Below are 26,257 nucleotides of genomic sequence, written 5' to 3' on the forward strand. Positions count from 1 at the left end.
CAGCCACTGTCCATGGTGCGGCCCCGCTGCCTGCGCCGCACCGGGGGCGGGAGGAGCCCGCCCGGCCTCCCGTCTCCGGTTCTCCATTTCTCTGACACTCTCATCCCCTCGCGGGGTCCCCGGGCAGTTGAGTCCTTCACGCAGTTTCTGAGGCACTCTCGGGCTGATGACTTGCACCAGGCGAGCGAGGTGCTGAAACGCTGCTCCACGGCAGCCGGGCATTTTCCCTTGAGTCCTAGGAGGACGCGAGGCAGGCTGGCTGGCGTGACACGAGAGTGTCCGGCAGAGCATGAGCGGCTGTATGTGATAGCAGACACCCTATTCAGAAACTTGTGTGTGCCACTTACCGGCTATTGTTGTGTTGGGTTGGTTTTTTCGTGTGGTTTTTCTTTTAAGTCCTTACGTGTTGTTTACTGTTTGTGCTTTCAGTTCTGTTCAGTCTTCCTATCTCAATAAATCTTTAAAGCAGAAAATCTGCAGTAAGCTTTCATTCCATCTTCTTTCCCCCCCCCCCCCCCCAAGGCAGGTTTGAAATTGAAGCACAGGCTATGAATTAAGGACAGGAACTAGCCGCGTTGCTTTTATATCACTCAGTGTCACTGGCATGTTACGGTTGGGGAATCCAATTTCCCCCTTGTTTGGGTATCCATTAAATCAGGTTAGGGTTGATTTTTAATAGTGTGTAACAAAATTGGAACTTGGGTATGAAATCAGATTTATAGACCTGTGTCTGTACAACACTTTCATTTTAAGAGCTCTTTTTTCCTCTCCTGTTCTTCCATCATGCATACTGCGGGAACCTTCACCAGCTGGGTGCACTGCTAACTTTTTTTCCCCTGTCATCATACCTACTACTTTTGGTTTGTTGGAGGTTATCTGTATCGGGTTCTTTTGAAATGTTGAACCTTTTCACTTAGTTTGTCCACTCTGCAACATGGTATCTATCTTTATTTTCTAGACTTATTAATCAGTTTGTTATTCGTTAGTGGTGCAGAAAAGCTGTCCTTATGGAATTACTTGAAAGGTTGTAACTGGAGCCAGATTTTAAGGCAGATCTGTGGATGTTGCTTATGTACAGGAAATACAGCTTAAGAGTTCTGGCAGTGTGTAACCTGCACAAGAAAGACGGGAATGAAAACTGCACTTTATTTTGCTGGTTAGCGTATCAGTATGAGTCTGGGAGTATTACATGAAAAAAATCCTGACAGGAGAGAGGATGAAAGGAGTGTGTCTTGTTTTTCTGGCTAAAACAACAATTCTAATCCAATGAAGGAATGGGAAAGGTAGTATGAGTTTACAGGAATTAAACTACTATTATACATAAACTGCAACACAGAGTCTAAATAAAGTGCTCAAAAAGGGAGTAATTTTTTCAAAATATAAGCTGATTGAATCACTCTGTGGATGTTGCCCGTTTCTAAATCAAAATCAAGTAAACAATAAAGCAGTTTTGGAGCCTTTTGAGCTTAGGTGACTGGTTTGAATTGGAATGATGATGACAGGGCACATAAGTTATTACCCTCTGCAGGCAATTTTGGTCTTATTCCAGGTCTTAGTGAATGTATCCAGGTGATAAAGCTACTACCCTAAATGACACTCCTGTTAAGCTGCCTCAGCCGAGAATCCAGCAGTGGCATTTCTTGCCAGCTCTACCCCTCTTGGAATCACCCTCAGCAGCAGTCTCTGGCAGAATTGGGGTGAAGAATATTAACATGGTTTTGTGCAGAAACAAGCAAGATCCCTATTCTGGGTACATCTTCTGTCTCTCACAATATACCTGTGTCTTAGATTTTTTTTTTTTTTTTAATCTGTATAAGCACAAGTTTTAGGGTGTCTCTGATTAACGACTCCATTAACAGACTCCAACACCATTAACTCCTTTCAAAGTGAACTGAGTGTAGTGAATCGAATGTATTTTATAACACATCTCATAAGCCCCAGAACAGGGTAATTAGGTGAGTACCTCAGCCTTTCTGGATGTAGATCTTTGTGTTCTGGTTTTGCTTTGTCTTCAGAGAATCTATTGGAAAAGTTAAATGTGGCAGGGTATTGCAGCAGAGAGCTCTCCAATCCTTGTCTGTCTGGTCTAGGTAATAGTGATACCACTGACACATCCTCAAAATTCAGCTAATTGCGGAGCTGAATTTCTTTGCATATTAAACTAAATACATTATTTAAATATATTTTGTTGAAATGCTTTTTAAAAAACTCATTTTTACGTCCATTATAGGATAGATAAGATTGTGTAATTCAACGAGTTTTTTGAATTTAAATCATTGGTTGACAAAACAGGAGGTAATTTTGTGTATTAAAATACGCTGATTTCTGGGCAGATATTGTAGCAAGCTCAGAAATACGTATTTTGCTTATGTACAAGAAGGTGTATATTCTTGTGTTGTCAATCTATGTATTTTTAATAAATGTGTGTTTTTCAGAGAGCCTTCTACTGTTCTGTCTCTTCCTGGGTAGTACTGCTACCTAGGCATGCAGATAAGTGTGCTGGAAAGATGAATGTACAGTTTTATGATACCAGCTTTTAAAATATAGCCCAAAATTACCATATTTTTGAACTACATCTAGTCAGGAGTGTGTAATTCAAAAACTTCCTATATTTTATTTTCCTTTTTGATTCTAGAAGTTGGAGGACCTCCCATAAACGTCATTGGAAGAACCCTGTCGTGTTCTATGTTACTTGGTTTCATCTGTACTTTTAAATCAATAATTTAATTTATTACTTTTTTTAATAACTGAGTACTAACACGAGACAATTTCGTTGTGACAGAATTGCATGTTTATATTTAAAAATAGCTTGAGGAAGCTGTGAGTAAAGTTATTTTTACTCAATACAGGCAGTATTGTGTAAGGGACTTGTCATGTGGTAAGGAACAGGAATTTTTGAATGGGTTTTCCTGCTTAAGAGAATAATTTACTAGTTAAACTATCCTTCTGTTTCTCATTGGTTTTGTAAGTGGTTTTTTAGGGGAACAAAAAAGTTTAGAAAGCTTGGAATAGCTTCAGTAGTTACCAGCACTCCCATTAGGATGAGAGTGTAATTTATTTCGAACAATGTACATACGGAAAGCACAAATCCATTCCCAAAGGCTGTGCAATCTCCAGTGTTCCCTGGAATTTTTGTTTTAAATTTTTGCTATAAAGTGTAGGAGGACCCCATACTGGCCTTACTGAGTAGCCTGTGTGCTTTCACTAACCCAGTGGCAGTAGTTGTGCATAAGGTTCAGTGAGGACAGATCAGAGAATAAGCTGGCGATCCCCACAGGGATCGAGTCCAGCTCCTGACCTGCACAGTGCCACCCCCAAGAGTCTCACAATGTGCCTGAGAGCTTTGTCAAAACTTTGGGTGGAGAGTAGTGAAGGCTAGAAGAACACTTGACATCCTTTGCAGGAACAGCGCTCGAGCACTTCTGACCTGCCACTGAACTGAGACTCACTCATTGGCCAAGTTAACACTGGCATACAATGAGGCGAATCTTGAGAGGCAAGAAACGTACATTATTGCAGGATGAGTTTAAGGAAGATCTGTGTTTTCCTCAACTGCATTTATAGTGAGCGAGCTCAGAGGGACCTTTTTCACCTGGGTGTTGGACCATGTTGCTGTTCACCTTGGTATATAACCCAAGTGTGCGTGGTTCATCATTTGATTTGATCCTGCAGTTCTTGTTGAAAGATCATGGGAGCTCTGTCTGAATAAAGAAGGGAAATTAGGCTTTCTATTTTTAAATGGCTTATGAAAACAGATACAGGATCAGCAGCTTCCAAGATGGAAGGTAATTCGCTGCCAAATCTTTTCAGCATTTCACTTAAGCTATTTGGTTTTAGTCAGTATTCGTGTATTTAATTAAATACCATGTTTCCAAAAGGCGCGTTTATCCTCTCCTCTAGGCACTCCTTGACATATTTAAAAAATATATTTTTACCAACAGACTCCTCTAGGGACTCTCCCATTCCTTATAATTAGCATATAATTATCACCCAGCAGCTGAAGACATAGTTAAAATTTTGTGATCCCCCCCCAAAAGAGGCCTTCCAAGGCTTCCCCAAAGGTCAGAAAAAAAGCAGCATCCTCCTGTATGGAATAGCAGCAGTTTCATGGGCTGAGATGTTCAGTGTGAGCAATACAATGGCTATTATCAAATCAGAGAGAGGTCATTTCTTGTAGAGAAATTAGAATGTATGGGCAAATACAGGACCAATTTTTTAAAAAAAATTGCTATTAAAACAATGTAACTTAGACATACAGAAGTTTTTGTCATTTGTTTTTGTCATTCCAGTTGAAATTTTAAGATTTCCTTCTCTAACCTGTGGCTTACCCGAAAAACCATGTGTTTTGGAAGATGCAACCAGTCCCACGTTCTCCTAGTTGAGGGAGAGGGAAAGTCCAAACTTGGGTTATGGCTTTGAGCTATGTGGCACATACTAAATAATTGTCTCAATTTTTAATACAGCAAATGAACGTTGTCTCTCAGTGGGGGTTAACAGGATAGGCTGTGAACATGGTTTGTAAAGCTGGGGGATGAACAGATGCAGAGCAGCGTTGCAGACCAGGGCTTGGTGGTGCTGGTGGACGAGAGGCTGGACGTGGCCCAGCGTTTCATGCCCACAGCCCAGAGAGCCAAACATGTCCTGGGCTGCATCAAAAGCAGCATGGCCAGCAGGGTGAGTGAGCCAGTTCTGCCCATACTCCTCCCTAGTGAGACCCTACGTGGAATACCGCATCCAGGTCTGGGGTCCCCAGCACAGGAAGGATGTCAGCCTATTGGAGTGAGTTCCGACTAGGGTCATGAAGATAATCATAAGATGGGCATGGAGCACCTTTCTTGTGAGAAAAGGGTGAAAGAACTGTGTTTGTTTTGCCTGAAACATTGGAGTGACCTAATTTTGGTCTTCTGGTACCTGAAGAGACCCTAAAAGAAAGATGGAGAGAAACTTTTTACATGGGCATGTGGTGATAGGGCAAGTAGGAATGGCTACAAACTGAAAAACAGTAGGTTTAGATTAGTTATTCTTTGCTGTGAGGGTGGTAAGGCAGTGGAACCAGTTTCCCAGAGTAGTTGTAGATGCCCCATCTCTGGAAGTGTTCAAGGCCAGGCTGCATGGGGCTTCGAGCAGCCTGGTTTAGTGGAAGGTGTCCCTGCCCCATGGGCAGGGAGGGTGGAAATAGATGACTTATAGGGTTCCTTCCAACTCAAGGCATTGTAGAATCTTTGGTGGTTTAAGGCAAATTGTTTTAAACCAGATGGTAGCATAAAAGTTGCAGATTCTCTTACTTGGGGAAGGTGCTTGAGAGCTATAAGTGTTGGTTTAAGAAACTGGATTTTCTGATCTAAAATCCCGCAGTTCATGAAGTAGAGTGCTGATTAGAATTGAAGATGGTATAACGAAAGCCCTTTCTGCTGTAACTGAATGACCTCTGGGAGGATGTAGCCTGGCACCCACTTTGGAAGCTTTTGGCTTCCAGAACAATTTGAATGAAAGGCACTTTTCTTTTTCTCTAGTTGCACTCTATGGTTGAAAACAAATTGTACTTGACTACATTTGCTGAAGTACTGAGTACTGTGAGAGTATAAACTGTTGGCAGCTTTGTTTGCAGCAAGTTGGAGATTTAAGAAAGAGTTGCTGAACATTTTGAATTCTAGCATCTAAAGCTTTTCAGAGATGTTTCTATCATCTTGCAGGATATCTTTCTCATGGCTTATGGTAGTAAGTAGAAACTTGTTATTAAATAACACCACCTCTTACAGCATATCCCAGTGTGTTAGATAATGTCTGTACACAAAACTAAAAATGGACAGAACAATCTCTAGAGTTGCAGCCTAAGTTGCAAGTGGGTACTGGGTACCATCCTGGCTTTTAAATTAATGAAGAAACACCCAGTCTTTAAACACAGTCACAAATACTTCTGTGATCTGTGCTTAAGTTGAATATTACTGTGGTAATTGCAAATTAATGTTGGTTATTAAGGAGGAAGAGCTCAAATACTCCGTTCTTGCTTTATCATGCATATAATTATGTCAGACATTGTTTTGAACTTCACACAGTAATGTCCTGTGAATTGGCCAGCCTTGGCAGTTGGTGACTGTACTATGTTCAATTATGCTGTATAGTATGATATTTTCTTTGATGGATACTGCTCGGTTTCTCATTTTACTACCTAGGCTTCTTTTCCCATAGGAGTAAATTACATTGACTCTGAAAGAAAGCAGTTTTCCAAAAACAACTTGCCTTGCATTTTGGTAGAGTTGCTGTTAAGAAATCTTATGTTGTAGTACATGTAGAGGCAAACAGTGGAGGACACTTGGATATTTCAGATTGGTAGCTACTACTGAGCGCCAGTGATGTATGGCATATGCAGAGGAGGTGGTGAAATAACAGTTGGAAATTGATGTTTCTTTAAATGGATGTTTCCAGATACTTGGAATTATACTTTAAATGTGTCTACTTTTTAGAAACAATGGAAATTGGAGAGACTTGTGAGTCTAGATCTGTCAGTACTACTGAAGAAATTCTGCCTGGCTTGATTCTTGTTTCAGTTAGAAACTTCTCAAAACTTTGAGGCCTGTATTCTTGGAAGACTTTTACTGGTGGTATTTAGAAAAAGATGTAAATGCAAATCCCTTAGAATTATACAGTTGAGATTGTAAACAGGTTATGGTGCTTTTGGTTTTGATTTTTGTTGTTTTTTGTTTTAAATCGAGCTGGAATACAGCTTTGGAATTAAACCACAGATTTCATATCTAGAGATGAAACTAAAGTAACAGAGGAGCAGGGTGTCAAAACTGCAGGCTTAACTGCCTAACTGTATCAAAGTGGTGAATTCGTTTAATTGATTGAATAACAGTTTTGACAGAAGACTTCTAATTTACATCATGTTGCTTCATAATTGGCATTTTCCTGTTGCATTTAATCTGTGATCTACAGTACTGAGTTTATATGCATGATCTGATACCATGTGTGACTAGCTCTCTAGCATCTGTAGATGGTAATGCTTATCACTCATTTACCAGTTAAAAATGGCTAAACAAGTCATAAAGGATGAGGAAAGCAGAATAGGTTTTTAGAAGTAACTCTATTTTGCTGTCGCAAAGTCTGTTTGTACTTGAGAGGAGAATTTTCCAAGTTCTGAGCTTGTTCAAAGCTTTGTGACTCCACTGAGTAGGTTTCACGTGGGTACAAGCTAAGGTAATTGCTTTCTGTCTTAAAAAGACAAGGGGTTTTTTAGGTAGTGTCCTTCTGTAGATGAATGTACAAGTAATATTATCTTAAATTTGAAAGTGTCTTGGGAATTGTACTAATAACACAAAGTCCTGTAAATTATAATAATGTGTCCCATAATCTTCACTAGCTTTCGCCTTTTGCCCCAGATAAGGGGATAAAAATATTTCAGCATCCTTCTTTTCTTAGAGTTAAAATGGTTTAAGTCTTGCAGTACTCTTAGGCTGAACTTGCTGTGACCCAGTGTGTCTGAAGTTGCAACTTCTACTTAATTCAGAATGCTTAACACTGGGCGATTAAGAATTGCTGAAAATTTGAATTCTTCCTTCCCTTGTGTTTTTATTCTGAAACAATCTTTACAAAGGGCTGTTTCTGGAGAGCAGAGTACAGTCTTTTGTTTCTGGATAAAATTGATGGCTGCAAATGAAAGAATAAAGAAGGCTTTCTATTCATGTTCCCCAGCCTTTGTTTCAGTGGGCATTGTTTCAGTTTATAAGAGCTGTTTAGTACTATAGATTACTGGAAAGGCTGAAAGATTCCCAAGCACATCAGTGCACACTTGTTAAACTCCTGCTATCTCCTCAGCTGCCCACCCAGTACCTTCTTGTTTAAAAGATACTGTGAAAGACTTATTTCCTTTTCTGCCACATTTACTTTGAAGTCACCTTTTGTACAGTAGTTTAAATGAGTCTTACTATTTTTCTTTCAAATTATGGAAACTTTATCAAACCTGTGATTTGAGTTCTAAAACTGAGAAAACTGGCTGGTTGAAATTTTCGTTATTTTTGATTTCCCATCTTTTTATCTTAAAAACTCAATATGTAAATAGATTTTTGGCACTTAGCTACAGATCCAGGTTCCGGTTTTGTAGGTAACATAGTCCTGTGATAGCTAAACTGTTGCTTTATTTGCTTTCACTTTAGGGTCTCCATATAAACATATTAAAGTACATAAGCATTTGTACAGAGGTGAGATGATACCCATGTAGAACTTCAGTCAGAACAGTTTAAGTTAACCTGAAACTTGATAGACAGGTTCATTTACTGTGTGCATACCTGGAGAGTGCATTAACCTGTGAGTTAGTAAATTTGTTGGTTTGTTTTTGCTAGTGTCAGTGACTCTGTTGGTGTAAATGCAATGCAATGGGATACATATGCCTCCTTGTACTAGTGATAAAATTGTTCCAACTGGGCTTGGTATGCTGAGTTTGGCCATGTTTGTAAGTGGAGGGATTACGCTTCCTCCTAGTCCCTTTTCCCTGAGGAAACCCTTGTGGTTTGAGGTGCTCCTGTCCCCCCTCTGCTTTAATGCTCTCTTACCCTGAGGTTACTGTGGTGAATGGGTGTTAACACCATCTTCTCCTCTTTCTCCCTTCCTTTTTTATTTTTTCCTGTAGGGCTTTCTTTGCAAGTGTATTCAGACATGCGTACGTGGCCTTGAGTAGGTCTGCTTGATGGAAACCCATCTGGGAAAGCAAACAGGAAAATCTAATTAAAGTCTTAATCAGATTTAAGTATGATATAATCACACAGTTGCTTGTGCTGTCCAAGACCATGTACTACATCTGGGCATGCACGTGGATAGGCTTTTGTTTTGCATGTAGGTGTGTTTGAGATTGTGTGAGGGCTGTCAGGATTTCTTGGATGTATCTCAGCCCAGGCTGGCATGGGAAATGACCTCTCTGCTGTGTGCAGTGTGAAAGGGGTTTTTCTAATGGATGGTCATGTAGCCACATGTAAGGTGAGCCATTGTCTTGTGCAGCACTGAAACAAGACAAAAACAATCCACTGAAAAGAAGTCTTAGTCCTTTGCCACATAAAATGTTTGATTTTGTTGGTTGTTTTTTTTTTCGAAATAGGCAACAAACTGTCCTGGAAAACAGCTTTGCTACCAGAAGTATCTTCTGAACATGGAAGACTACAGAACAAACAAATTTCCAAATGCTGTATTATATTTCTTAATAAAAAGGCATTTATGAAACTCTTTTAAGAATGTGATTTGAGGGCAAACTTTTTTAATAAGTGAGAGAACAAACAGTTTCAGTGGCTCAGCTCTTCCATTGTGCAAATTTAATGAGCTACTCTCCTTTTAACTTAATGTCCCTTTGAAATAGGAGATTGCATTGGAAACGTTTGACTTTATATGGTATCTGTTTGAACGTGAACACTAATGTAAGTTCTGTTAAGTTACTGCAAATGTAACATTTTGTCTTAGTTTACTTGTTCTAGTGCAGCCTCACATAGAAATACTCTAAATAAAGCATCTTAAAGCAGTGGTTGAAGTTATTCCTCTTAAGTAATCTAGCTGTGAAAAAGTTGCCAGTGGGTTTTATGCAACATTTATTTCCAGATGAAGGAATGTTTTTGTTCCCCTTATGATTCTCCTTCAGTTTCGATGTCTGGTTTAGTGGAAATGTTCAGTTGTCAGAAGAATCAAGACGGTGTATTATTTAGATCTTACCAGACAAGTGGGATTTGTTCCTTCCATTCCAGTTATCAGAAAGATTAACCCTTTGCCCTTGCGGTCCTAATTGCAGTCATTCAAAAACAAAGATTCTGCTTGTACAAGACAGCACCAAAGTGGGGTGTGTGCCAACCAGAATGTTTCTCTGGTGAATGTGGGTTGCAAGTATTACATAAATTTTGTCTTGTGTTTCAGGCACCGATAAAAGCAACCTGTGAAGATCTGTCATGCAAGACTGGATTTCCTGAAGATGTTCACAGTGCAGTAGTATCAAGGAGTGTACATGGAGGGCAGCCTCTTCTCAATGGTATTGTTAGAAAACATACTGAACTTTTTTGTTTCTCCTGCTTGTAGTCATAAGTCACTCTGGAGCATTTTCATCCTTAAATAGGATACAAACACTTGCAGGAAAGAACATCAGCTGCCCTATGATTATTTCTTGATCACTGTCACAGGATTTGGAAAATCTGTTGGCATTAGTGACCGCACATGCACCTCTGACTGTAATTTGAAAACACTGAGTGTTGCAAAACTTCCCATTATTATCCTCTAATTCTCAGCACAGCATTCACATTGATGTTTCTTACTACCACTGATAATAGCTATGCCATCAGTCTGTACTTAGAGCTTGTGTGTGTATGTATGAGGAGGTAGAGAAAATTTCCTTTCTGCTTTGCATCTCTCATAGAAGAACTGCAGTTACACCCAGTCCTAGTGCTCATGTTAATGCAGAGGGAGTTTCCTTACTGCTTTTTCATGGCAATCTGAGGAGAGTCACCTATGGAAAGCAAGTAATGGGACAGGCAGCAACGTGAGTGAGTGGTTGTCTGTGAGCCCCTGGTCAGTGACCGCAGCACTGCGGTCTCTGTAAGGAGCCATGCCAGGAGAGGCAGGACAGTGCCAGGGCTGTCTCAGGGACAATGCACTGCTCTCTCACCCTGGCACCTACCTTCATCTGAATGGCACGGTGCCCAGGCTGGGGATGACCTGCTTGCCTTGCACTCGGTGAGCGCAAGCCGTTTCCTCCGCCGGGGATGCCAGGCAGTCAGTACATCTGCCCACGGGTTGTCCAGGTTGGGAATTCAGTTCACTGTTCTTTTTGTGTCTCTATTTTTCAGGGATAGAGTAGGACACAGAGGCAGGTGCTCTGAATGTTTCCTAAATTTCCCAGCCAGTTAAGTTGCAGTATACAAGTTCGCAGAAGTACAAAAAAAAAACCGCTAACATAATTTTTTTTAATCTAATTTGGAAATTGTGGAACTAAGAACATTGGTTTTAGACGGTTTCAAATACAGCTTAAATAAGGACTAATTTAATTTAATTTGTTGTTTCTTTCACATATAAATTTGGCTACGCAGTTCGAGACATTTAAATGAAAAAAATTCTAATGAGTCTGCAAAACAAATGAAGTAAAAGCTGTAGTCTTGATTTTACATGCTGTATGTAGCAGTCTCTCGTTAATTATATTTTACAGACCTGTTTTGTGCTTTCTTAGAAGTATAATGGAAACTTGAATGCAGGATGAATTGATTAGCTTTAGTGTATTTAAACTTGAGTTATTAAAGCTTTCTCTGATCAGTTTCAAGGAAGTATATTCTACCAGCACAGACTTTTCTTTTATTAAAAGATGGCTTAGAAATTTTTGTATTGAAGTAAATGTTCTGCCAACTGAGAAAACAATAAAGGGGAAAGAGAATATTCCTCACTTTCCCACCAAATGGGAGTTAATAGATGTCACTCCTGTAATAGACATCCGCATGAGAACTCCTTGGTATGTGATGAACAAACAGGGGCGGGGGACAGAAACAGGGATGCAGAGCCAAGTGCTTCCCAAAGGTGCTGCCTTGAAACCACCAAATGTTTGTTACAGGTTAACTGTCATGCCATCAGTTCCTCTTGAAATGGAGATCACACAGATTTTGAGATCTGCTCTGCCCTGTGAAAGTTCTCTTTACTCGGTATGGAATCAAGGCTCTTTCTGCAGTTTTTCCCTTTTCCCACCAGTTAGGAACCACAGTAGACTGGGCACTGATTGTCAGTTGTCATTGCTCATGCAAACCTGATGATAATGTCTGATCAGCTTTAACTGAGTCTGAACTAGTAACATAGGATGACAAACTGACTTCCTGTTTCATTATTCATCCCATTCCCACAGTCCCTTCCCTTGCTTCTCAGAAGTGAGTGAAGCATGACTGTTGGTTTGTCCTTGAATGGTATTAAAATGCATAACATTTTAGGGAAGTAGGAATTGGAAACACTGTATGAGGCAAAGGGTACGTATCACATCATATCAGCTGGTTGAAAAATGACCTGGGGGAGTCTTTTTCCTACCACCATTTCTTCCTCTGAATTACTGCAGTGGTTAATTCTTTTGAAAATTTTGACATGCTTAAAAGCATATAATTTGCTGGTTACAGATAAACATACAGTCCATCACTGCATAGCTTTGACTTAAATTTAATTACACTGTCATTTTGAAATACTATTGTTGTCAAAAGCCTATTTTCTGGTTATTAAACTAGATTCAGATGATGCTGGAAGTTAAGTATAGTTGCATGACATTTGCTTCGTAGGGATAATCATGTGCCTGATTCTGATCTTGGTTGCCTTGCCTATCTAAATGCATGGAATTATTTAAGTTGGAAAAGACCTCTAAAACCATAAAGTCCATCCATTAATCCATCATTGCCGAGTTTACCACTAAACTATGTCCCTAAGCACTACATCTACATGTCCTTTAAATACCTCCTGGGATGGTGACTCCATCACTTTCATGGGCAGCCTGTTCCAATGCTTGCCAACCCTTTTGCTGAAGCAACTCTTTCTAATATCCAATCTAAGCCTCCCCGATGGAAGGTGATACCATTTTATTTTGTCCTATTACCTGTTTCTGGAAGAAATGACCAACCCCCACCTCCTTACAACATGCTTTCGGGTAGTTGTAGAGAGCAATTAAGGTCACACAATTCGCCTTGGCCCACTGATCCAAGAAGCATTATCTTCCTGCCCTCCAGCAGATCATCATTCCTGCCCATCTGACTGAGGTACACCTGATCCGCTCATCCCCGTCATCAATAAAGATACTAAACAGGACTGGCCCCGACTCTGAGCCGTGGGGAACATGACTGGTGGCTGACTGCCAGCTGGATGTAACTCCATTCACCACCACTCCCTGGGTCTGGTCATCCAGACAATTTTTGGGTTTTTACCCAGCAAACACTGCACCCCTCTAAGCAATGAGCAGCCAGTTTCTCCAGGAGAGCACTGTGGTAATCGCTGTCAGAGGCTTTTCTGAAGTCTAGGTGGACAGCATCTACAGCCCTCCACTCATCCAGTGGGTCACGTTGTCATAACAGGAGATCAGGTCGGTCAAGCAGCACCTGCCTTTCATGAACTCAGGCTGGCTAGGCCTGATCCCCTGGTTATCCTGTATGTACTGCGTGGTGGCACTCAAGGTGATCTGCTCCGTGACCTTCCCCAGCCCCTAGGTCAGGCTGACAGGCCTGTAGCTCCCCAGATCCTCCTTCTGGCTGTTCGTGTAGCTGTGCATCACATTTGCTCACCTCTGGTCAACGGGGACTTCCCTGGTTATCCAGGACTGGTGATAAATGATGCAAAGTGGCTCTCTGAGCACTTCTGCCAGTTCCTTCAGTACCTTTGTGTGGATCCCATCTGGCCCCGTAGACTTCTGTGTGTCTAAGTGGTGCAGCAGGTCACTGACCATTTCTCCTTGTGTTATGGGGGCTTCACTCTGCTCCCTGTTCTGGTCTTCCAGCTCAGGGGACTGGGTACAGAGAACAACTCATTTTACTGTTGGACTGAGGGAAGGAAGGAGGTGCGGGTTGGTTGGTTTTCCAGAAACAGGTAATAGGACAAGAGAAAATGGTATCACCTTCCATCAGGGAGGTTTAGATTGGATACTAGTGCCTTCTTTCCCTTAAATAAAATTAGAGTTATCATATAACTTGTTGGTGTCTGCACTCCAGTTGTTACAGTAACATAGGATATCTGGCTTTTGAAGCACTATTATAAGAAGTTTACTTGTACTACTGTATATGGTATGTTTTTTGAAGAGGTTTCTCTTTAATCCTTTGTTCAGGTGCTGCTTGTTTTTGACAGAGGGTCGGGATTGTTCCTGTTGCATTTAAGAATAGTTCATAATGGCATGGTTCATTCATATGGCTAGAACTTTATGACAGCATCTACTAATTTTTTCTTTTGTGCGTGAGAGGCAGCTACACATTCAGTTGTTATCCAGGTGTTTGGTTTGCCCCAGTATGTGAAAAACGGGTGGAGCAGTATATTCAGAAAAATATAAATTGGAAAAGGGAAAAAAACCCCCCACATTTATTAATGGGGGCTGGGGGGAGAAAAAGAGAAAGGGGGCTGCCCTTGCTGCCCTTGGTTTCAGGATGAGGAAATAGAAAAGATGATTCTAGTTGAGAAGTCAGAGAAGTTGGAAACTACTCCTTTTGTAGTCTGTGACTGAGCTCTGTAGGAGGTAACCTGTACCATATAGACTGTCCCCTATTGCCTCCTTCTGGCACGGTGTCACCAGTGCCCCATGATTCTCTGTTCCCCTGGAACAGACTTCATTGGTCATAGCTTTGGAGACTCTTTGAAGCTGGTATCTTACAATTTTTCTTGTACAATGCCTGGCAAGTCTGACTTCAAGATACGATACGCTCTGGTCACTAGATACATTTAAGATGAGTCATATAGGCCTAATATTGAATTTATTAATTATGTTTGACATGTTGTTTCACTTGATACCAGTGGCTTTGTTGAAATTACAGTGGTTTTTACCAAGGAGCTAAGTGAGCTCAGAACTACTGCCTTAATTTGTGTAAAGGGAGAAAAAATAATAATTTCAGAAGTAGAATTTACAGAAACTTCATTCATTGCTAAAAAGTGTCTTAATAATAAAACCATGGAATTATTTGGGCCTCCAGGTCTTTTAGAATGTGATATACTTCAAATTTTTTTAGGACTTAAATCTTCCAACATATAAAAAAGAAAATAAGTACTATGCAAATAAGTCTCCAGCCATCACCTAATAGCAGTAGATATCTAACCCAAATTTAAGGCACAGTACTTATGACTGGTTTCTGTAAATAAAATGTGATTACTGTTTGGAGAGCCATAAATAAGATGTAGTACTCAGAGAAGAAGAGGTTAAGTCAAGAGGGAGTTCCATTTAATATATTAAATGCCCTTGCTTGTGCTGGTTTTATCACATTTTTGTAGTTCATCCAGGAAAAAGTACTTGTGGCAGTTTGATATGTCCAGCCTGTTTATCTAATCTTTGTTCTATATCCTGGAAATTTTAAGATACAAATAAAGCATTTTCAGCTAAAATCATTCACGTCAAAAGGTTACTTGAATGGTTTGCAGAATAATTTCTTAGCTATTCTTACTCTGATAATTATTGTAGCAGTTTCTTTCAAAGATGTTATTTTAACATTGTCTCTTCTGTTGCTAAATGCATGGTTTTAGTTTTCTGCTAAGCAAATTCATTCCTAAACCATTCCTTTGAGCGCTGTGTAGCTGTAAAATATTTCTAAGGTCTTTGCACTGCACAATGAGAAAAAGAAAAATGTTTTGGTGTGGATCACAGAGATAAGCAGTGATTATGGATGATTAACACTGCAGTTTTGTGAGCTGTTTAAGCCACAGTAAGCATCAGCTCTGCCAAAAAAGGCACGCTTACGCCTTCCCTCCTCTTTGAGCCTGGTACCAAGTGCTCATGAAACCATAAAATGAACGGGGTTAGCCAATTTATCTGGGGTAAACTTTCACTCCCACTCCTTTAGGCTTTCTTTCTCAAAGACCTTGTAGGCTTTAACAGCCATGGTGTCCCTGCTGCCTTCTCTCCTCTAGCAGTGAAATGCTTAGAAAATAGCATTTGTTTTGATGCTTTCAAACTGAGTAACAAAACTTGATTTTTGCATTCCCACAGACTTATTTTGTAGTTTACCGTTGAAAATACCCATTGGTCTCAACCCAGAAATGTGTTGTTGTTGGGAGTGTGGCTCTCAGGCGTGGCCTGTTGTTGAAGAGTGGCTTGGCATTTCTTTATGATGTAGTGGGGGGCTACATGGATGCTGTCTGTCCCAGGTGGAGCTACTTGACTTTGTTGCTAGTGGTGTTCTATTATTCTATGTATACAAATGTCTGCCATCAGCTAAGAATAAAATTCCTTTTTAAAAAGTCATAATGCTTAAAATTGAAGACAGCAGCACATCTTTTAAGGCTTATGAGCCTTTCTTTGCTGTAAACAGCTCTTTTACAATTGTATTCTTACTCTAGCAGCATACACAGGGGGCTTTGATATTCCAGTGTGCATTAACTATATATAGAGCCAGTGAAAGTGTTCTTAGAAGAATTATATTTTCCAAGAGGGAAATTAGTCTTTCCCCAGGAAAAAAATTTTTGCCTTTTTTTTTTTTTTCTATAAAAAAAAGATGAAAATGGTAACCACTTTGTTTGAAGTCTCCTTGCCTTAAGCAAAAAGACAAGTTGACAAGTTCCTTCCAGGCAGACAGCCAAAGAATCTCAGATGGATAGGGTCTCTCTATGAGCTGCTGGCAAGCTGGGGAAAGATTGTTTCAATCCTTCCTAAATGTATTGTTTTCGGAAATTCTTTTCCTGTACTCTTCACCCTGCCCCCTCTTGGGAAAAAAAAAAAAAGAAAAAAAAAAGAAAAAAAACACTACAACCTACCATCCTTCTAGTTACTCTTTTAAGCCTTTGTGGGAGTGAGAAGTTTTTTTTTCCAGAAGCTTCTGTTGTTAAGATATCTTTTCCCCCTCAGTTCTGCTTAACATTTAGGAGGTTCAGTTTTGCCCTCTTCTGTGAGACGCAGAGTAAATTCTATTGCTGTTACTTGGTGATGCTGTGCCTTGTTGTTTTTTGTATGTTACAGTTGCATTCCAGTTCTTGGTTTCTTGCCTTTTTAATCCTTTTCATCTTCTTTTCTCAAACAGCTTTCCTGTTTGTACTCTTTTGATATCCCACAGCATCCTAAATTCTCCAGTGTCAGTTTTGAGCTTACTATCCTGGATTGGAAGAGCTGCTTCTGTTTACTTTCACTATGCTAGCACAGTACCTGTTTTATACTGCCAGTTGTCTATTCATGTACCAAGCTCTTAATGTATTCTTAGATACTTGTCCCCTGAAAATTAGAGCTTTCTTTTGCTGAAGCAAGAGACTGCTTTTCTTGGGAGGTTGTTTCCTTATTCCCTTTTACCAACTACTTAAACGTAGAATATATCCTTGAGTACATATAGTGTATATTCACCTTGCTGAACAGTGGTAATATACCTATTTGAATGGTGACTCCTTTTTGCTTTTTTTGTCTGATCTGTCTGTGATACCTGATTTTACTTTTGAGTGTTAAACTACTGACTAAAGTTGGTACCTTTTCATTTCAAGCTTGCATGTTGAATGTTACATACGTATAAACAGAATAAGCATAAATAGTGAAATGCAGTGATGTTATGGATGTGTATAAGTTACAGACATTTCTGACACATAACTATTATCCCTTGGTGGAATTGTATGTAATATGTGAATCAATTTGTATATCCAGTATCAAAGAATTTATCACTTGAGTTCTAGATTAAGAAGGAATTCTAAAAAAACCTTATAAATTATACTAAACAAAAGGTTTTATGGAATATTTGTATTGCAGGTGGAACTAACGTTTTGTAGTTAAATTCTAAATGAACTATTCTGTCCACTTTTTCCAAAGAAGAAATATGATTCTCCCTTATTCCCTGGAAAAGGAGCACTGCTTTTGTTTCTTGTGTAGACTCTTAAAATTGCATCTTGATAAAGAGGAGAATACACCTACGGAGAAATTACAGAAATCTTGAATGGTTGCAGTGTTTTGGGATCTGTAAATTACTATCTTAGTTAATTAGTCCAGTCCAGATAGTAATTTCTGTCTATGGTGCATTTACTTGGAATGCACTGAATTAATTAGTACTTACTCCCTTTTCCTATATTCAGCTGGTCACTTGTGAGGGTCTCAAATGCAGTGTCCTTTCTGTGTGCAGAAATCTGAATTACGACAGCAGAATTGTTAGCTGCCTCAGTAAGCTCTGAGCATGGCTCAATGAAGGATGGCAAAGGGGATGTTTGTTTCTGCCCTCTGAAGCTGGGTCTAGCATTATACTCTTTCTAACACCATTTAATGTAGCCTTAGTTCAATTTTAAACTATGCCATCTGGCTTTAATTCCCAAGGGGCCATTATTTGTCCTGAAATCGTAGTTAGAGCGTTCTTCAACGCTGACCAGTGCTCTAGGGGAGGTTAGGAGGAATGGTGGCTGCAAAGCTGTGCAGAAAACCTCTGCAACAGGCAAAGGTGCCCTTAGGTATGGGTGATTTATTTAGTTATAGAAGAAAAGTTGCTGTTGCATGCAAGAGCTGCATGGAAAAAAGAATTGTTTCTTTGTGTGGTATGTAAGTATATGGAATACGTGGAGCAGAAACTCAGGTGGGACCATCTGTGTTAGCATACATAATGTGAGAAAATGGTATTTATAATTAGGCATTCATTTTGTCACTTAAGACTACAGTACATCTTCTGTTGACTTGTCATTTTTCTAACTATATGGAAGATAAATTTATGAGAGCATCCTACTGAACTGATATTACAGGAGAATACCCTTTATTGCAAAATGTATTACCATACTAAATACAGATAAACTCCTCTAGTATTTAAACACTTAAAAGACCATATTAAATCAAATGTTACTCTGTTGAAGACTTGGGTGTCAGTCAACAAATCCCAAGTACAGTTTGAACTGCTCTGATTTTGGTTGAATGCAGTGAGGCAGATTTATTGCTTTTGGTTGAACTTGGGACGCTCAGTGTAAAGGCATTTTTCTATTCTGGAAGTAACTTTTGGAAGAGTTCACTTCCAAACTTTCACAACATGTCCTAGGCATCAGAGCCAGCCTTGCTAAACTCTGGAGCAAGAAGGAGCAGAAGGAAGGTGCAAAGGAACAGGGTTGGGTTTTGGATGGAAAGGAAATGTACTGGACTTGCTATTATCTTCTAATTAGACTGTAGAAGGAGCAACTGGCCTTTGGCACCCTTTAAATCTTTCCAGTTTAACACAGCACAGATGGTTTTCTACTCCTCTCCATATGCCCTTCCTGGCTGATGTGTCCTCCAGAGGCCAGGGAAAATAATGTTGGGGGATAAATGGGGTGAAACTCCAGAGTGCAAAATGGAGCTGAGGCTAGGGAAAGGATGGAAGCAGAAGAATCCAGGTGATGAAGGATGATGGAATGGGTGGAGGTACGAACCCTAGTGTCATTCAAGGGGGAAGGGAAAGCACAGGTTCTCCAAAACCCTAGAAAGAACAGAGAAATTTTGCATTAGTTGGAAGAGAAGGCAGAAGTAACCCACGGTAAAAAGGAAAATATTTTGGAATACGTTCAGATTTCCTCATGACATCCAATTTGAGCTAGTCATGGGCATCAGATACCTGCCCTGAAGGAAATGCTGAGGACCCAGTGGAGCTCACCAGTATGAATTAAGTGAGCGCACAGTGCTGAGAAGCTTTTCCAAGAGAAACCACCAGGCCTTCTTGACACCAGAATGACAGCACGGTGTCACATATCTTCCATTTTTTTTTTGCAATTCATACGAATGCTAAAAAAACTTAATTATGTGAGTGTTCAGGCAAGATCAGAACATGCACAAGGAAGAGCCTTTTGAGGATAAACTGATCTTACAGCCAAGACATGAGGTTAGACAAAGTACCTACAGCTGCACATCATGACTTGTCCACAGTTTTGGAGGCAACATGGAGTTTGAGAACTAAGGGTCCATCAGTGTTTATGAAGTGGTATTAAAACCCACTGCTGCTTCTTTTTACAGGTGATTTGGTACCAGCAATATTTTTTCATTTTTTGTCACCTTGTGTGTATAGATGGACAGTTTAAGTGCATATGAAAGCACCAACCTTAAGCTAGGAGAGGATATACCCAAAATGTAAATCTTTCCTATTGTTACAAATGCACCACAATGATGTGGCTGCAGGATGAGTGAGTCTGATCAGCAACATGATCCATCACAGAACTGTTCCTGCTTTTTCTAGTGGGCTCATTCTCTTCTGGCTCAGCTTAGTTGTTGATTTGCTGGGACCTGCTGTGGAAAAGGAGATAAATTAATGAGAAAAGAGGTGTGTCAGTGGTGATGAGAGAAAAGGAGGTCATAACTGAATGAAACTCGATTGTGTTAGATTCTCTGTTAGGTTTTTTCCACCCTCTTTTCTCTCTGCAGCGTTTTCTTCCTGCAGTTTTAATATATTCCAGGGTTGGGCAGCTGAGGATCAGTACCCTGCCATCCCTTGCCCTTGATGCCTGCTGCATCCCAGCGCTGCCTGGACACAGTAGTGAATTGTGCCGACGGTTCTTATGTGGGTTGCAGGTGACAGTGAGCAATCCCATTAACCTGCCACCCTGGCTGGAGATAGTCCTGGAGAACCAGGGCACCCAGCGCTGCTCCCGGCTGCCGTCCCCCACCCTGCTGGCTGCAGCTCCCGCCTGCATGTAGGCACTGATGCTCTGGGCAGAGGAGCAGCACAGCATAGCTCAGGTGCATCTCCTCCTCCTCTGAGCTGCCTGCAGAGCTCAGAAACCAGCCCATTTTGGTTTTTTTTCCTTCTTTATTGTCTGCTGTGTTTTGGCAGACCTGTGAGCAGTGGCAAATATTATGATTGTGTCTGCTTGCCTGCAGCTCTTTCTTGTACCCTGTGCTGCCTTTTAAGAAGTAGATTTTGTTTGGTTTTGAAAATTAATGGCATATGCCTCTCAGGTTGTAGAGAGGAGGAATTATTTAAAGCCTTCTGTGAGTTCCAGTTTAACATTCTCTTAAATAGGAAAAGTTAGAATCCCTAAAAGTACAATTTGTAACATAAAAGCTATCAAAATAGCAGTGCAATCTGTTAAAGGGTTTAAAAATTTGATTCGCTGCAGTTTAAAATGTGAAATAAATGTACACTAATTGTTTTGAATGGAGATGAAGATGGCGTTTGAAGCCAGTCTTTAAAGGAATTAGTGAGATAGCACTGCAGTTAATGGTGGAGCACTATTTTTCTGTAATGGGCTAAGCAATGTTCTCTAATTAGCTTGCAAATTGATATTCAAATAAAAGTAAACTGGCAATCAAATACAAGCAAAACATCTATGTAAGTAGACTTTGGTGTCTGCATTTAGCATATCCGGTATCAAAATTATGTGTGGGTAAAGGGTAAGTTCCTAGTTCTTGTTTTCAGCATGGAGCTTTTAGTAATGGTGGCTCACTGGTTACAAGAGGTCATTATTTTAATTTAAGCACATGAAAAGAGGAAAAAGAAATGCCTTTTCTTCCACAAGTGAGTGGCTTTTAAACATTAGTAACATAATACTAAGTGTGCAAGTTTTTCTCCTGTCTTCGTTTCTTTCTGGTTTTGTCAACTAGCTGTGCACATAAGATTTGATACATAGCTCAGTCAGGGGAAGTTACTCTGTGGAGTTTTCCTGGATTTGGATCGTATTTATGTTCATTATTAAAATTATTGCTATATGGTGTAGCCATTTCATTTTCAAGCCTTGTGCCAGAAACTGGATGCATAAAATATTAGTGGTGTTCATGTTGTAAGGTTTTCAGTGGCATGTAGTACAGGTTCTTAAACTTGAATTGAATGCCTGGCTCAAGTAGGTCTCTACAAAGGAGAATCACAGAATGGTTTGGGTTGGAAGGAGCTTAAAAGACCATCTAGTTCCAACCCCCCTGCCATGGACAGGGACATGTTCCTCTAGACCAGGTTGCTCAGAGTTCCGTCCAGCCTGGCCTTGAACACTGCCAGGAATGGGGCACCCACAGCTTCTCTGGGCAATCCATTCTAGTGCCTCACCACCCTCACAGTAAAGAGTTTCTCCCTGGCCTTACAAGAAAGCTGGTGCATAAGAACTGCCTTTGGGAAAGGTAAACAAAGACCACACATTTAAAATTTGATTTTCGGGGTCTTTCTAATGTCTTTATTTTCTAATCTAAAAAACATCTCTCGCTCATTGACACACTGATACCTTGCTAACTACCCTTTGTAAGCATATTGTTTACTGACAGACGGAAGTGTGAACTGTATCAGTGGGTCAAGTATGTGGTTTTATCAACCATCAGTACTCCTTCCATCAGCTGTTACAGTGTTTGTTCAGCATCATCTTTTATGCTGAAAGTTCTTTGGAATGTACTTCCCTAAATCAAATTCTCATCACTGTGCATTCATTAAATACAATTAATGTTTGCATAGATTTAGCTTTCAGTGCTGATTATCGTCTGAATTCTTCAAGGGGAAAAAACTCAAACAAAACCAAAACAAAAAAACCTTCTGTTAAGTACTTTCTGTAAAGCAGCAAGTATGCATTTTACACCATAGAAATAATACATCAGTGAAAGTCTTTGACTTCCCAGTTCAGTATGTGCTTTTCTGTTCAAATAACCACAGTTTTCCCTTTACAGTGTTTTAGTGCATGTCCTTTTATAAAAAATTGATCAACTTAGTTCTCAGGGGATGGTTAATGGGGGAGTGTACGTCCCTCGGAGGTCACAGGTTCAGATCAGTCTGTCATCTGCATCCAGCAGCCAGTAACTTATAACTGCTTGGTAGGTTATGCAAAAGGAGCTTTGGTTGATTTGGTTTCTTCTGAAGGAGTCTCTGTAGAAAAGGTACTTATTACATAAGAGCAGAAATACTGCTGAAATTAGTGGAAACTGGGGCAGCACATGCAGGCAGGGAGTGCTCATGTGTACTAAGGTATCTGGAGAAGGTCAATATCGCAGTGCTCTCCTGACTGTCTGGAAGGGAGAAGCACTGAAACACAGTGGGATTTTGACCTCTTGGAGTGCATTTATGCACAGCTGAAATACGTTAGGGCAGTAGTTTTACCATCTTGGCGCAAATAGCACATCTAGCATTTTATGTATTGGAGGTGTTTTTGCCTACCTGTAATTGATTCAGTGTGTTTACCAGAACTGGAATGAAGTCTGTATCACACTGAGACTTCAAATACAAATTAACAGCAAAAGAAAACCCTCTCATCCTTACCCTGTACGTCACTATCTGCACTTCTGACCATGTCAAGTCTCATTTAATTAAAATCTTGTCGTTATGCCTGTGTGCCAGTTAATTATTTAAGAATGATATGTGTCATTATTTATAAAAATGGATTTTTTTTCCTCAGAGAAAGTGATTATAGCAGTTGTTACAGCTGCAAATGATCTGGTAGTTATTTCCTCCTTCCAATTTTTCAAACAAAGTCTCTGTAATTTACAGTTGCATGCAAAAAAGCCAATATAGTGTGGCTAAAATGGAAGACTTTCATTAGCCTTCAGTGTGTTGGCTGTTTAAAGGAAGCAAAGCCTACAAAAGCACAGGTGCACCTGGCTTTAGGATGCAATTTTGCAAGAGATATCCCAGCAGAACATGGCTGTTCCAGTCTGCTGGGCAGGTCATGGTGCAGTGATGAAGCCTGGCTTAAGGTGGCCAGTGTCTCAGGATCTGTGGGTTTTATACTGCAGTCGATTTAAAATAAAAAGAAAAGTTATTGAGTCCTTACAGTATTGAGTTGTATGTTCCTCACAAAACCCAACAGCAGGATACAAAGATTGTTAATTTTTTAAGCCCTGTGTATCATGCGGGACATAGATGAAAAACTGAAGCTCTCTCCAAACACAGTCCTGTAAGTGACTGTCAACTTCCAAGTGGTACCTAAAGTTTTTGTAGGGTAACCGAATAAGGTCTTGGGAAAAGCTGCTTTTGAAGACTACTTGCTGTCTGCTCGAAGATGATAGTGTGACTTCTGTTGCAAACAACTGAAAAATTGTGAATGGGAGCCTAGCAGACGAGCAGAGTCTGGTAAGGCTTTATATGTATTTTTTAATAGCGATAACTTCTTGTAAAGCATTTACACCTTTATAGAAGGGGTAGAGATAGATAATAGTTTGGTGAGCTGTTACACCAGTGTTTTAATAATGTCTGTCAACCATGTATATTTATGATGCAGAGAATTTTCCAGATTATGGGTAGTGTCAAAATGTCCCTGCAGGTCAAAACGTGGGTTTTTTTGCTTATAGGTCTTTGTTTTTATTTGGTGTTAGAGTTCTAAAGTCTCTGTATTGTCATTTAGGTAAGAATCTTGCTGTCTTACATTTTAGGATTTCTGCAAGCCATGCACAGATCTGCATGCACAGGATAAATTAAATTCTGAGCGTAGCATGCTATGAACTGAGAGAGAAGGTCACCTTTGTGCCATAAATGCAGACTGTGTCAATAACATTGTTCATTTTGTATCACTTACTTTGTGTTAAATTTGCTAGTTTGCCAGCAACAAAAAGTAAGTTTTTGGGGTTTCATATTTTATAATAATTCTTTTATTAACAAAATGATAATATTAGACAAATTTTTAGAAAGACCTGGAGATGCCAAGGGGACAGTGGGGTCTGTAATACGCGATATAGGACAGACAAATGGTTTTAGATTGTTTCAGGACATACCCAATTCTGATAATGTGATTGGGGGATTAATAGTCATTTATGCACAGTTTATTTGCTGCCTTTCCAAACAGATGTGGATGAATGTGGTACTTCTCATCTTTTTAACTGATGCTTCTACTGAACATTCAAAATACATTTTCCTCACTATAGCAAATACTAAAGTTTATCTTGTAAAAAGTTTTTGCTACACGCTGAAGAATTTTTAGTGGTTCTATGACTTGAACCATCAGGTGTTCAGAGCCCTCCGAGGTGGATGTTGCAGGTTCCAGGCACTATCTGTGGCTCTTGGAAAAAAGTTAAATCTCTGTGATTGAAAGACCTAAAGTGTGCTGTCATGGGGGATATTGAAAATGGCTGGGAAGATTAGGCCAGTTTGGAAGACTGATTGCCCCAAGTTCCCTCATTTCAAGAGTAACAGTTCCCCTTATTTAGAGGATATAAGAATTGCAGAGCAGCATCAGCAGCTCCCAATTAGAGAAGCATATATTGCTAGCAAGAGACAAACATAAAACAGATGCACGTTAAAATAAGGTTTGCTGATAACAGTCCTACTCGTGCCTCACTCTCCCAGACCCAAATGCATTGGGAGATTTCGTGCAGAGGCATTTGCATTGCTGTGGATGAGGTGGCTAAATTAAGGCTTGGTCCCTGGGTTTGGTTCTGTAAAAGGTAGTAGGACCAAAGAGGGGTGGACTGGGGGTGGGCTGAAAGAGGTGTTTTGATGAGGGACTGAATGGTGCAACTTCACTGATGTGAGTCACACTGCAGAGAAGACAATCCACTGTGCATCTTCGATGGTGGTAAAGGAGCTCAGGCAGATGTTAATTCTCAAGCCTGAGGTCTTAATCCTGTATGGAAACCAAGTGATCTAAAAATTACCATGAGAGAGAGCAGTCCCACATCTCTTCCTAGCCTTTCCCAGAGATTCTAGAGCATGTTTTGTGCTAGATCCAGTGGTGCAGCCTCAGTATGAATCAATGCATTGGTCTGATCAAATGGCAGGCTTACACTGGAGTGAAAGAGAAGTGATATTCCTGTGAATCAGCTGGATGAATCAGTTTGTCCCATAGCAGCACTGCAGTGGCTTCTTGGAGAAGAGGGATATGGGACCATGAGCTGCAAGACCTCATCTTTTAGCAGGATCTTGTGCTTAAATCTTTTTAATTGTCATACTAGAAGTGCATCCTAGCTATGTTTGTAAATATTGTTCATTTTCTACTGAGATCTTCATCTCTCACTGGCCAACCATACTGCTTTGCTGTCCTTTAATATCTGAAGAACCAGGGTGTTTGATTTGAGCATCTAGTATGCAAATCAGATGACCTTCTCACTGTGATTACTTTTTCTTTTCTCTAATGAATGTATAAATCATGGATATTTTCACCATTAGCTCAAGCCCTTTTGTGAAATATGAGAACGATGTGCAGCATTTTAATCTTCAGTCTGTCCAGCCTCTCTCCCTCCACACTGGCAATCCAGCAGTAAACCCCTAAGCAAGTGGCAGTCTCTTCAGACAAGAAGACTCACAGGCTTATTCGAAGACAAAATGAAGCAAGCAAAGCCGACTACCATAGTTGAAAGCCATTTTTGCATGCACTCCCTGTTGAACTCTCTTTAGTCACCTGGGTGATGTAAAACATGACAGTCTGCCAGGACTGCTTCAGGGGCTTCAGTAGCATTCTCGGTTCCGTAAACTCTTCCATGTGTAGAGATTTGAGGGGTAGCTCTGCTGGAGTCTCCTGCTGTAACAGAGGATGCTGTTGCCTCAGTGCATGCATGCTGACTCTCTGCTGGAGGCTGCCATCCTGCAGCGGGGCTGATGATGCAGGCTGCCTGTCTGCACTTTGCCTCTGAGGGTCAGAGCCTCCTGTGAATTGTCAATAAAGATGTGCTGACACCAGGGCAGCAGCAGAAGAACTAGAGCAGCACAAGGATGTGCGTGGCCTTCTGTCCGGTCTTGCTCATCACTGTCCTTAGCAAAGTCAAGATCAGGATCTGGGGTTGGAAGTA

At 40.3% G+C, this 26,257-nt stretch overlaps 1 protein-coding gene across 1 annotated transcript in view; it reads left to right on the top strand.

Annotated features, from left to right (window-relative positions):
• The first annotated feature begins 12 nt into the window (after window positions 1-12).
• CDH2 (cadherin 2) overlaps window positions 13-26,257 on the top strand; it is a 115,033-nt gene continuing 88,788 nt past the window's right edge. The window contains exons 1-2 of the mRNA XM_017738223.1: window positions 13-299; window positions 9,738-10,000. Of these exons, the coding sequence (XP_017593712.1) occupies window positions 13-299; window positions 9,738-10,000 (550 nt within the window). The remainder of the gene's footprint in view (window positions 300-9,737; window positions 10,001-26,257) is intronic.

Source organism: Corvus brachyrhynchos, unplaced genomic scaffold, assembly GCF_000691975.1.
Source record: "Corvus brachyrhynchos isolate BGI_N302 unplaced genomic scaffold, ASM69197v1 scaffold106, whole genome shotgun sequence".
NCBI classification, from domain to species: Eukaryota; Metazoa; Chordata; class Aves; order Passeriformes; family Corvidae; genus Corvus; species Corvus brachyrhynchos.